This window comes from Dama dama, chromosome 24, assembly GCF_033118175.1.
Source record: "Dama dama isolate Ldn47 chromosome 24, ASM3311817v1, whole genome shotgun sequence".
Lineage (NCBI taxonomy): Eukaryota > Metazoa > Chordata > Mammalia > Artiodactyla > Cervidae > Dama > Dama dama.
Window position 1 is genome coordinate 51,572,847 of NC_083704.1, and position 12,055 is coordinate 51,584,901.

Below are 12,055 nucleotides of genomic sequence, written 5' to 3' on the forward strand. Positions count from 1 at the left end.
AGTTTTTAAACCCCATTTTATGACAGGGAATATCCAGGCACCAAGACAACAGTGTTCAAAACAACTGCATAGAAAAATATTCACAGCATAGGATCCTAAAATTGCCCTTTGGATTTACTATGAAAAATGGCATATGGGGCCTGACTTCAAAGGCTGACAAAGAACAGATGCATCAAAGTCTGGGTTATATTACACTAATCTCTTAAGGGTCTTTTATCTAATCTCTTCCTGGCCATTGCTAAGTGCCAGGGATCTGACTGCCACTATATAAATATCAGAGATTATCTAAACTTCTCAGGAGAAATCCATCTAATAGACATCAAAACCAGTCTAGGCACCGTGGGCCCTTAGTCTGTCTTTGGCAGAAACAGAGACAAAGGCAAATCAGATCTTTGCTTAGCAAGGACTTCATAATTTACCAACTTCTAAGTATTTTCATTTTACCTTCCTGCACCTCTAAAAGCATTTTTGGACATTAGATCCTCTAAAAGCAAATTCTCTACTCTAAACTAAGTAGAGAATACTTAGTTTATTAACATCCTGAGTAAAAGAGTCATGCAAATTAAACCCTACCTATAGGCCTGGTCACAAGGGAAAAAAAAATTAAAAGAATTGAGTTGATTAGATTTTTCTTGCATCAGATCTCATTTTATATACTCTTACTCAAGCTATCACCATCAAAGTAATGAAGCTCTCCACACTCTTCAGCTCACTGAATCCTCTTGCAACTCCCCACGGTTAATACTATTAACATCATTTTACAGACAAGGAAAGTGAAGCTAGAACAGGTAAACCATTTCACCAAATCTCATAGTTGGTAAAAGGTAGAGCAGAGAGTTAATTCTTGATTATCCAACTCTAAAGCCAGTGTTTAACCATATGTTACAGAAACCCCATGCCTCCCTACTTGTGCAAAAATAAATAACTGTCAGAACTTCAATCATGATTGAGAGCTGCACACCACTTTATAGATGACAAAGAACCTCCATGGCCTGATCATGGGAGCACTGAGTACAGTATTAATGTGCATACAAAGCCTATTTCTCTTGGTCTCTTCCTGGGAAATTCAGAAAATGGTACACTTCAGATATTTTCCAAATAGCCTCTTAGCTGTTGTTCCCACTTCACCCAAGGAGGGAATCGGGAGGAGGTCCACAGAGGTAAGAGAAAGATACATTCAGTGAGTAAAATTCTTTGCAGTGTCTATTTTTCAAAGCACTTCTACATTCATGAGCCAACCTAAAGCCACCTACCCTGTGTGTGTGGGTGGGGATGGCACGGCAGCATCATTCCCCTTTGAGGGGCCAAGAGATGTAGGCTCCGGACTCCTACGTGAAGTCCCAGAGTTATCTAGCACACCAGAACTCAGGTCTTCTAATTCACATCTCATCCACCAGCCCCTTTTGGGGGGTCTGACCCACACCACAGGGGCTCAGAGGGCCCTCTACCTTACCACAAGTGTGCCTGGCATCAGGTAGTCCCTGAAGGTGAAGATGTGAGCCCACTGTCCATGACCACCATCCCCCCTCGGGATCTGGCAGTGACTCTAAAGACACAAAGTGCTGGAACACCACCATGTTCTCTTATCTTACCTACCTACAGAGAAAAAAAAAAAAAAAAAACCCAAAGGGGACAAGCATTAAGTGAGCAATTTTAAAAGCGAAAAATCATCCAAGCCAATGAGACAAGCCATCTGAACTGTAGACTTAACTGAGACATTCTTTCTAACACTTGGTCATAACAGGACCATCTCCTTGATAACAACTTATTATGAAATCAGAACTCTAGTTACTGACTTTCTCGGCTCCTCCCACACAGCACAAGTACCTGGGGGAGAAATGTCTTCATCCAGGATCATGCTTGCCTATGCAGGGCGTACAGTTCATGAACCTCATACTCACCTTGAGAAAAACAGTCTGCTGTAAAACCAAATATATTTCAAAGCATCAGTCTTAACAATGCTTTAAAAATCTACCAATACCAAATCAAGTGCACAGATTAAAATCAGTTTAAGGATACAATAGGATGGCATGGCCACACGGAAAAAAAAAGAGGAGCCAAGAAAGAGCAACAAATATTTCCAAATGGTTGACTTAAAGACACACAGCATCTTATAATGATCCTTCATTAGAAAGCAGCAACATGGTCTAAAACAGGACAGCCTTTTGATTCAGGATTTTTGGAATTACATTTGTGGTGGTCCAATGGTCCCTAAGGGGCTATGCAACATAGGCCATCTCCTTTTTAACATTTATGTCCTTCTGATTTTGTATTTCCTCCAACGTTCCCTAAAAAAGTTGAGAAGAACCCTAAGATTAAAACTAAAAAAAAATTTTAATTTCATTTCTCTGAAATAAGAAAATAAAGACAAATGACTGATTTTGATTTTCTGTTGCTTCAGGGGAAAGTCAAGGGGGAGTACCCAGGCAGAGAAGCCCTAGTAACTAACTGTTAAGAAAGGTGGGAGCAGCCTGTTCTCTGCTTTTTCCACCCCTAGCTCACCCCACCGCCACCCCCACAGATACCTTATCATCTTTCAGCATCCAGCTCATAGACATACCACCCCTACAGTCTTCTCTGTCCCCACCCCTACTTTAGCTTGGCCATCCTGCACTGCCCAGTGACAGTCCCATCCCAGACAGTGACTGTCTGAGCACAAGGCCCCCATCTGTGTCTTAGACATCTTGGCACCCTGGCTTCTGGCCCGGAGCCAGACATGCAGCAAGAACTCAGGAAAAGTGACCAAATTTGCAAACACGCTGGAAGACTCCTCTGCGGACGTGGTTCCTCCTTTGCACAGAGCACTGCTGGACATCTCCTACCCAAGTGGCCTCGCACGTCCAGGCAGGGTCAGCTGCAGCCCCGGGGGAGCTGGGGCACATCATGGAACTGACTGAATATTGCTGGGAATTCTTGGGTTTTATTTTAAGAATTCAAATGTCATTTGCATTCTCCTTCATAAGGGATCTAGTTTTGTTCTGATTTAAAAATATTTTAAAGTTACTTATTACTTTCCCCAAAATATATTTCAGTAAACTGGCTGTTCCATCATGGTGTGTGCGTCCTTATCCTCCAGCTGTGGGTACCCCTACAGGGTGCATATTTAGCATCCACCATTATAATAACGGGTCCCTCCCGGCTTCTTCCCCTTTACCCTTTTTAAGTCTGCCTCATCCTGCCGGGGTGATGTTCCTGCTCTGGGAAGCTCAGAGATAAGGCATGTCACTGGCACAGTTAAAATTAGTCGTTTCCATGGCCTCAGTTTAGTTGGGTTTAGGAGACACAGGGCGCCAAGGAATTCACAACAGAATTGCTGTTAACCTTGTATGGGCTGTTCCTGTAATAAAATCAACACGATGCTGTTTCTCCAGGGATAAATTCCACCCTCACCATCCTGACACTGACCTAAGGCCACGGAGGGTCATTAGGAAGAAGGCACTTTTAAAATGTGACGTGAAAGAACTTTAGGCTTGAAGAGCCGTTTATCCAGACAAAGAATCTTTGGCCCGGGTAGGGGCAGGGGGTCAGCTGTCACATCCAGGACTCAGGCCCAGAGCCCCCTTTCCCCTCACTGTGGGGCATGGGCTTCTGGCTCATTTCTAGACGGGGCTTCACAGGACACTGTGCAACCATGTTGTGAAAGCGACCACACTCGGCCAAGGAGAATTCTAAACTTGTTGGCCCTGAAAACAGGCAGGGGAGCTGAGAGGAAGATGAGGAGAGGAAGCAGAGATGGGGAACTAGCTCGTTCTCTGCTCTGGAAAAGGCAGTGTTTGGAAAAGTGAGATAAAGGTCTCTCCACTGACTTGGCATTACATGAAGACATCACTTCCCCCAAGATACAAGCTCTCAGCAAGACAGAGATAAAGTGAGTGAGGAGTAGATAAACTCAGTGGGAATCAAGTCTATCAGCAGTATCTCTGGAGGATGTCTGAGCTCAGGGAGTGACAGGGCCTCCTCGGGGGAAACGGGCACCTTCGAGCCTCGGTCACACTCCCAGGCCCCGGCAACGGCGATAAGCTGGCACTGAGGGCCTGGGGAGGTCCCACTCCCTTCTCTGGGGTACTGTGTGGGGTGTCTGTGTGGCGGGGAAGGTGCAAGGCTGCCCAGGAGGGCTCTACGATGGCAACCACAGACAAGAGAGGGCCTCACTCTGCTCCCAGTCTCCACTGAACCCCCGTCAATCCACAGAGCCAAGGAGGCCAACAAAGCGAAATTTCGAAAATGATGACTGAGTGACACGGACAATGATAAGGCTGGAGGAAATTTAGGTGCAAAAGCTGATTATTACTCTGCATTAAAGACAGATTCTGTGAGCTAAGATTAAAAACGAATTCAAGGGAATATTCTCACAGTGACAGCAGCAGAAAACCAAGCTAATAAATGATCCCCATGGGAAGGATGTGAGATTTTGAAACTGTCCAGTATTTCTGTGCTAATCTAGGCTTATTTCTCCTTTACCATGAAATCTGAAACACCACTGGAAATAATCATGATACACTGCAAGTAACTTTAAAGGGCCAGGTTATGTACTAATACTAACGGGAAGAAAACCACAAAAGACAAAGGCCCTTTGCTGGGGGAGACCAAGGCTGGGCATCCTTTTAGTCACTCTTAATCCACTCCTACACACTGGCATATAAATGTGACTCGCTTCAGGGAAATGGTTTCATTCAATTAATAGTTTGGCAAGCATCAGAAACACAGAATCTCACAGACAGATACGAGCATTGAGAATTACAGTTTAGTCCCAAAGCAACACACAGGGGGGACATCAGAGTTCACACGCATGCAGAGAAAGCCGTAGGGAGCTGCCTCACACATGGGAGCAGCAGAATGTGGGACACGGATCCAACTGCTTACCCACTAAGGACACCAAGAACCAGGTTAAGGACGAAAAATGAGCCAAGGATGATGAGACTAACAAAATACACCCATGGCCATTCCCATCCTATTGCATCATTTACCTGTAAAATGTAAGGAGATTAGTTATCAGTTATCCATTTGCCAAAGAGCAGAGCCCCAGGAACTGCTGCTGGACCACTAGGGCTTTGACTGAGGACTGGTGCTCCAAGGATGGGATCCCGCCAAGGGCCTTCCAGTTTTGTTCTTTCAATAAGGGCAGGTTGTGCTGTGGAAATCCCCAAATGTGGCCTACTGAAAGTCATTTAGCTACTGTTTGGTACCAATTAATCTGCATCATATTTGGATCCAGACCAATAAAGCAATTATAGATGTATCTCCTTTTAGGACAAATGGGCAAGCGATGCCAGTGATTTAAATCCCAAGTGACAACGCTGATTAATCTCTGGTCAATAATTATCCTATAGCTTTCTTTCACGAAGGCTGGTGAAGTTCCAGGAAACGTCTTGGTTTGGGAAGCTTCAGCAGAAAAGAAAGCATCTTGGAGGACACATAAAACGCTTGGCACCCACCCGGCGGCCCCCATCTAGCAAGCCTGTGTGGTCTTGGCAACTGTTCTCAGGACTCTGCTTTCAAGATGAAAGAGGTGTAGCTTACCCGCTCAATACACCAAGCACAAGATTTAGTACGAAAAATGACCCAAAGATGACGAGACTGACAAAATACACCCAGGGCAATTCAAATCCCATAGCATCATTCATCTGTAAGAAATAAGATGGTCTCATAGGAGTGGGTTAATAAGAGAATCTAATAAGGAGAGAGGGTTACATTAGAGACAGCATTCCATACATTTAATTAAACATTTACTTAGCTTCAAATCAGACAATAGTAGCCAATGCACATTCATTATATACTCCCAACACACACACACACACACACACACACACACAGAGTCATCAAAACTTTCAGGGCAAATAATAGCAAACTCTGGCCACTGCTAGGGCAATCAGCTAGAATTTGGCTCTTTCTTAGAAGAAATTGCCTTGGTAAGCGATTTTCAGAGATCTTGATAGAAGACAAGACTAGTGTTTAGCTAGAAACTATTTTCTACTCTGCCCAAATTGTTGGTAGTATTCTTGCTTTCAAAATTTGTGATGGTGGAAAAGTCTTAGCTATAGAGACAAATTTGTAGCATTTGACTCTATAAATTCTTTTTTTAAAAAACCCTAAAATAGTAATTTTCCAGTTATTGGATTTTGGGTAGATTGGAAGCCAATCTATCCCAGGAAACCTAACCCACTTTAAATCTGGATTATCAGCTATGTCAGTGCAAGCACAGCTAAATTAATGCAAAGAAGGAAAGTATTCAGAAGTCAACTAGCTGACATATTCAGGGGTGCTTTGGGGAATGAGACTTTTTTTTTCCTCAACTGCACCCATAGGAAGGACCCAACTCTTACCAGTAAGGAGAAATAAAAAAGCCCTCATCTCTCAAATCTAGCTTGAACCTACATAACCTGCCCTGAGACAGGTGGCTCCAGCTGTGAGTTCTTTCAAAGGAACCTGGTGTCCCTACTTCTGTGCCAAGTGAAGCAGCACAATCAGACATGGCCCCCTGGACATACCTTCCCAGGGAGGTCTGCTCATGAGCAGTTTTTGTGCTGGAGCAAACAGGTGCTTCAGGGTTCACGGCTGGATGCAACTTTCTAACAGCACAGGTCAGTGTTAAATGGGGCAAACACTTCTCCAAGAAAGGAGGTGTGAAGCACCAGTAAGAGGACTGAATGAATGACCAAGGCCTGACTCTGCTGGAATCCCCAGCTAACAGAACAGTATATGGTCTGGGCTGATTCATGGTTCTGGCTTTCCGAGGTCAAGCTGTTAAGCATGTGCTTTCTTTACATTAACTGGCACTAGGTTTTTAGCTTTATAGAATGAAACTCATGCATTTCACTGTTTGCCTCAAGCAAAAACCAAACAGAAAAAGAGAACATTTAAAAAAAAAAAATTACCTAACATCTGTTGCTGAAGTCTAGGGAGAGGGCATTAAAGCCCTTATGAAACACCTGTTTGGCCACATGAAAATTGATGTGCTTACTGGAACTGCTATCAGTCTGCACATCTTATATCGGCAATTAGAGTAATGAATGAGGCAGGGCCGTGGCTGCAATTGTTGATCTCATTAAGTTGGATAAACTAATTTCAGCAGGAAGGCCGAGGGTAATTCTTCCAAAGCAACTACACCACTAAACTTATTTAAATAACCTAGATGTGCAGGAGAAGAAACAGGCTGCCTGGCGGAGTAACCGGAGCCCAGCCTGGGGTCAGGGCCTTCCACAGACCCCTCTCTGGGCCTGCTTCCCCTCTGCTGGGGCAAGAGGGGCGCCCATGACCAGGGAGAGTGCGCTCGCTCACAGAGAGGAAGGGGGTGCGTGTCCAGGGTCCCCACTAGGGGACCCCGCCCTCTCACACCTCAGCAAAGTGTGTTAGCCGTCAGCCGAGCATCTGCCCCGCCCATCCTCTTTCAGGCCTCAGCCCCGTGTTCCAGAGGATGGTTCCGGGAACAGCTGTCTGCTCCAACTTGGGAGGGAACATTTTTTTCATTATTATTATTAAAGAAACTTCTGATTTCTTAGAAATAAGTGTTTTTGCTCAAATCAGAAATATCACCTAGAATAACCCATGGGGGCCAAGGGAAAACCAAAGGCCACAGGAGACCCTAAATCTCCAGAGCGTGGGAAAGAGAAATAAAAATTAAGCTCTAAGGGCCAGTCTTTCTCCTGAAGAAACCTTCTCAATGCTGGTCTCTTTTCAGAGGCTAGTATTTCTTAGACTTTACCAGTCGCATGGGACAAGTCAGAACTGGCAAGCCGGTCCCTGAAATACCCACACAAAAATAGAGACTGCTTGGGATTTTGTCTGTGTGTCCTTTGTCAGCAAGGGAGAAAGCGGCGTGAGCTCAATCGTTTCAATTTAGATTTTTTAAATATTTATGTCAAAGTCATCATGGCATGTCCCTGGTACTCAGGAAATAATAACCTAGTTTCAGTTTCCCCTCACTTCAAAGACTGAGATGCACATTCATGTCTCTGATTAATCTAAGGCTTTTTGTTTTTTCTATTGCAAAGACTACTAGAAACTTGATATATTGATTGTGGCTCCCCTGAGCCTAGAATCGGAGAAAGGAGCAGAAAGGCAAGCTGCTGGCTAACTAAAGAGGGAGTTCCCAGGTACCCTGAATGAAGAAGACTATCACCTTGGCCAAGGGAGCCTCCTGTTTGAGTCTGACAGCCAGCACTGCCATAGGTGTGCTGCTCACCAAGAGAAGAGGTTGGCACTAAGGCAAAAGGCCACAAATAATTGATATGGATAAGTCTTTCCTGAAATCAATTCTAATATTTTAATTCATTTCCTACATTTAAAACCATTTCCTTGGAGTTGAAGAAAAAAATAATAGGATCATGTAGTGTTACTCCACATCTTGTGGACGACACAAAGTTAAAGCCCAGAGTATTTGGGTGACCTACCCAAGGTCAGGCACCTAGCCTTCTCCAGCCTTAAGGCTTTTTCCTTGCACTACACCTTTATGCCTCTGGACAACAAACGTGTGGATCAGATGGCAGCTTAACTATGCTTATGGAATTCACTTCAAAAAAAGAGCACTTAAAAAATGGTTTTCTATCAGAAGTTAATAATCCCATTCCCCACATATCCAAGGGGTCCTGTTCTACACATGTCTTTCTGCATACTGGGCCCACCTTCCCAAGACCCTGCCACCACTTGCCAGGCACTCCTGGGGACTGAGGTATCCATGAACTTGGGAACACTGAACATACTCAACCAGACTCAAACTCATCCCTGGCAAACACTTTGTCCACCATATACCAACACCTAAAGGACTGAAAAATTTGCTTGCAACCAATATTTAAAATCAAATCTCAGTTCTCTCTCAAGATGTTCCCTTTACACTCTGGCTGTGGAAAAAAATTAGGCATTTTAAAAAGGCCCATCTACCCTGAGGCAATGGGATTGTGAACTTGAAGAGTAGTGGTAGCTGGTGTCTGCTGAGCACCAGCTTTGGGCCGGGTGCTGTGCTGGGCAGGGAGGCGCTGTTCTGTGCACGGCTGTGGATCCCACTGACTGCGGCCCATAAAATAGGAAGAAGGGTGGGGCCTGGCTCCTGCCTATGTCTATGCAGAGGTAATAAATGTAATCAGTAAGTAATTAGAAGCAACCTGCTATGTTTGAGAATAAGATCTCAATGAGCACTCTGGGAGACATCCCTAAGCTGCCCCCTAGTGTTCCAGAAGGGCTCACAAACCTCTGAGAATGGAAAAATGCCAAGGAAAGAGACGGGGGTTCTAGTCTAGACCAGGGGTCACGACATTATGACCTGTGGGCCAAACCAGCCTACCACCTGCTTTTGGATGGCCCTTGAGCTAAAAATGGCTTTTACATTTTTAAATGGTGGGAAAAAAAAATCTGGACTATCTCATGACACAGGAATGTTATACAAAATTCATATGTCAGTGTCTATAAATAAATACTGGAATGAAGCCACAGGTGTATATGTTGTCTGCAACTGCTTCCAAGTGACATGGGCAGAGCTGAGCAGCTGTGACATAGACATTATGGTCTTCCCGGCCACATATATTTACTGTCTGGCCCCTTACGAAAAAAAAAAAAAAAAGGTCTGTAGACCCTTATTGTAAATCAAATACCACAACCACTTGCAGCAGGACTTTGAGGATGTCCAGGGGTCTATATTCCACTGTTTCCCAGACCTTCTATAAAGGGATATAGACTGGCATAAGGTTGATAAGTTACTGGAGTTCCTCCATCGGAATAAAGATGCCATGTAATTCATAGAGAATGTAATTATTATGTTGTCAAATTATTAGCCCTGTGACTGTCATATGAAAAATAGAAGTAATAATTATATCATCCTAGGTGATACTTAGAGGTTCTCAGGAAAGCAAGTAGAAACTTTTGTTTCTAGGTACGTGGAATCTTCTCTCCTTTAATCACACACTCCCAGAGTTTTCACTAACTTGGCGATAGGAAGATCATAATGAGCAAATCAATGTGAAGAAACATAAAGTCTGCAACTGTCCATTTGTCAGGGCATGTCGGATCAGCAATGTCAATACACCATGAAAATAGGGAGAATAGAGCTGAGGAGTCACTGATTTTTTCATTTGTTTGTTTTAAATCAAAACATCTTCTGTACTGTTTTAGGGGGAAGGACCAGAATTTGGGCTATTTGAATGATGCTTTTTCTATCTATCAGAAAATTCAAAGGAAGACTGGGGATTGTGCCCTCCACTAATCTAACCAGGAGTGGCAACTTAAAACATAATACTGAAAATGAGCTCTTTACCTAATCAGAGGGTCCTCATGCATGGCCATGGGCTTGGCTCATCCTATATAATCTTCCTCTTTCTCTTCACAAAAAATTTGACAAAAGGCATTGTGTTATGGATATAAATAACAGATTGCACACATACACACACACTCACACTCACTTTCTCCTATGACAATTAGAAAAAGGAGGGGAAGGGGAAGAAATAAGATATGACATGCTGGCGATGTTTTAAAAACCTTATTACCAAACTGGACTAACACTTTGGGGATGAAAATAAAACGTATTTTCTTTGCCTAACATTGAACATACAGACATTTCTACAACTCTGCAAGCATGGAATTCACTGGGGAAGGGAAGCAAAAACCTATTTACAACCATTATGTGTTCTGTTCTCTGAAGTTAACAGAGTAATGGGAAATCTTATAAAGTGTCTAAAATTTAGATCCTATCAGAAAATACTTCTCAACATGCAGACTGTTTAACTGGAGACCGACCATTTAAAAAGTATGCTATTACTCATTACCTTTTAACAAATCATTATTGGAATCCTGGTTAATTCCATTTGGACCTGGGTTTATGCTCAAAATCTACAAGGCAGCTGTTTTTTCCCAACAACTCTGTGCCATGGAAAAATAATTTCTAAACTTCTGTGAGTTCTTTCAACTTCTATCAAACACAGAAGTAAACAAATAAACTCAACTCTGAGAAATGACTGTTAAAAGACAACTGCTCTTCATCTGTAGCAAACCCTACTGGCTCTGTCAGGAGTGAGAGAAGCTAGCCCTGAGCCATACAAAGAGTGTCCATCTGTTTTCACGAACAGGTCCACCAGCCCTGGAAGGCTGATGTGCCATCTTTACCCTCTCTGCCAAAGTTCTCTACTACCAAAGAAAAAGGAAGAGATTGCTAAGGGCTGGTTTGTAGTAATACTGAAGATGCAAAAGGGAAACACTGTAATAAGGGAAAAACCCATTTGGGCTTTAAGGCTGTACTAAGCTATGGAAAGCCTGAAAAGAATCCAATTAATTGATGGATTACCTTCTATTTAGGACCTGGTAGAGCAACCTGCCTCTAGGTATAAAAGATTAGTTTTAGTCTACGGAAACCCGGGGGCCTCTTACTCTGGGGAATGACCCTGGGCTCTTCAAGTGTTTAATCAGGAAGCCCCGGTCTTCTGGAGTTCCTCCAGCAAGGGGGACTACTGGGCTTGCTCAGGGGTAAGTCCCCAGGAGACACTGGGGATGCGAAGGTGTCCACATCCTGTAGCAGCTTTCTACAGCTGAAAGCAAGGCCCTGACAGGGAGACGTAATGGGTCTTGCTGAGGGAAAAGAGGGTCTGCCTCCCTTCCCAAAGAATTCACTTCCAGGGGGGGTCTGTTCCAGCCAGCTCCCCAATGGTTCCAGCTAATGAAACACTTTTATCCAGGGAAAGCACACTCCGTCAACTCCCTCCGCAAGCTGCTTACCCAGTAGAGCACGTCTGTCCAGCCCTCCATGGTGATGCACTGAAACACAGTGAGCATGGCAAAGGCAAAGTTGTCAAAGTTGGTGATGCCGCCATTGGGGCCAACCCAGCCACTCCTACACTCCGTGCCATTGGCGGTGCACTGGCGTCCATTCCCTGAGAACGCACACGGCGCTGGGTCCTCTTCAGCCACCATATCTGCAAACAGAGGAGGCAGGCTTCACCACTCCGGGCAGGAACGACCCTCAGGAACCCATGCCACAGAAGCAGAGAATTTACCCCTCTCTCCTCTGTCCTCACTCTCACAGCACCTTTCCTCAGCCTATACAGATCAACAGTATTTTTAAAAAACATTACACTTT

At 44.1% G+C, this 12,055-nt stretch overlaps 1 protein-coding gene across 1 annotated transcript in view; it reads right to left on the bottom strand.

The window, feature by feature from the left end:
• The window catches only part of CACNA1D (calcium voltage-gated channel subunit alpha1 D), a 339,914-nt gene that overhangs the window by 138,379 nt on the left and 189,480 nt on the right, over positions 1-12,055 (bottom strand). Inside the window, exons 7-8 of the mRNA XM_061128345.1 lie at positions 11,695-11,891; positions 5,521-5,624 (exon numbers count right to left, since the gene is read on the bottom strand). Coding sequence (XP_060984328.1) covers positions 5,521-5,624; positions 11,695-11,891 — 301 coding nt within the window. The remainder of the gene's footprint in view (positions 1-5,520; positions 5,625-11,694; positions 11,892-12,055) is intronic.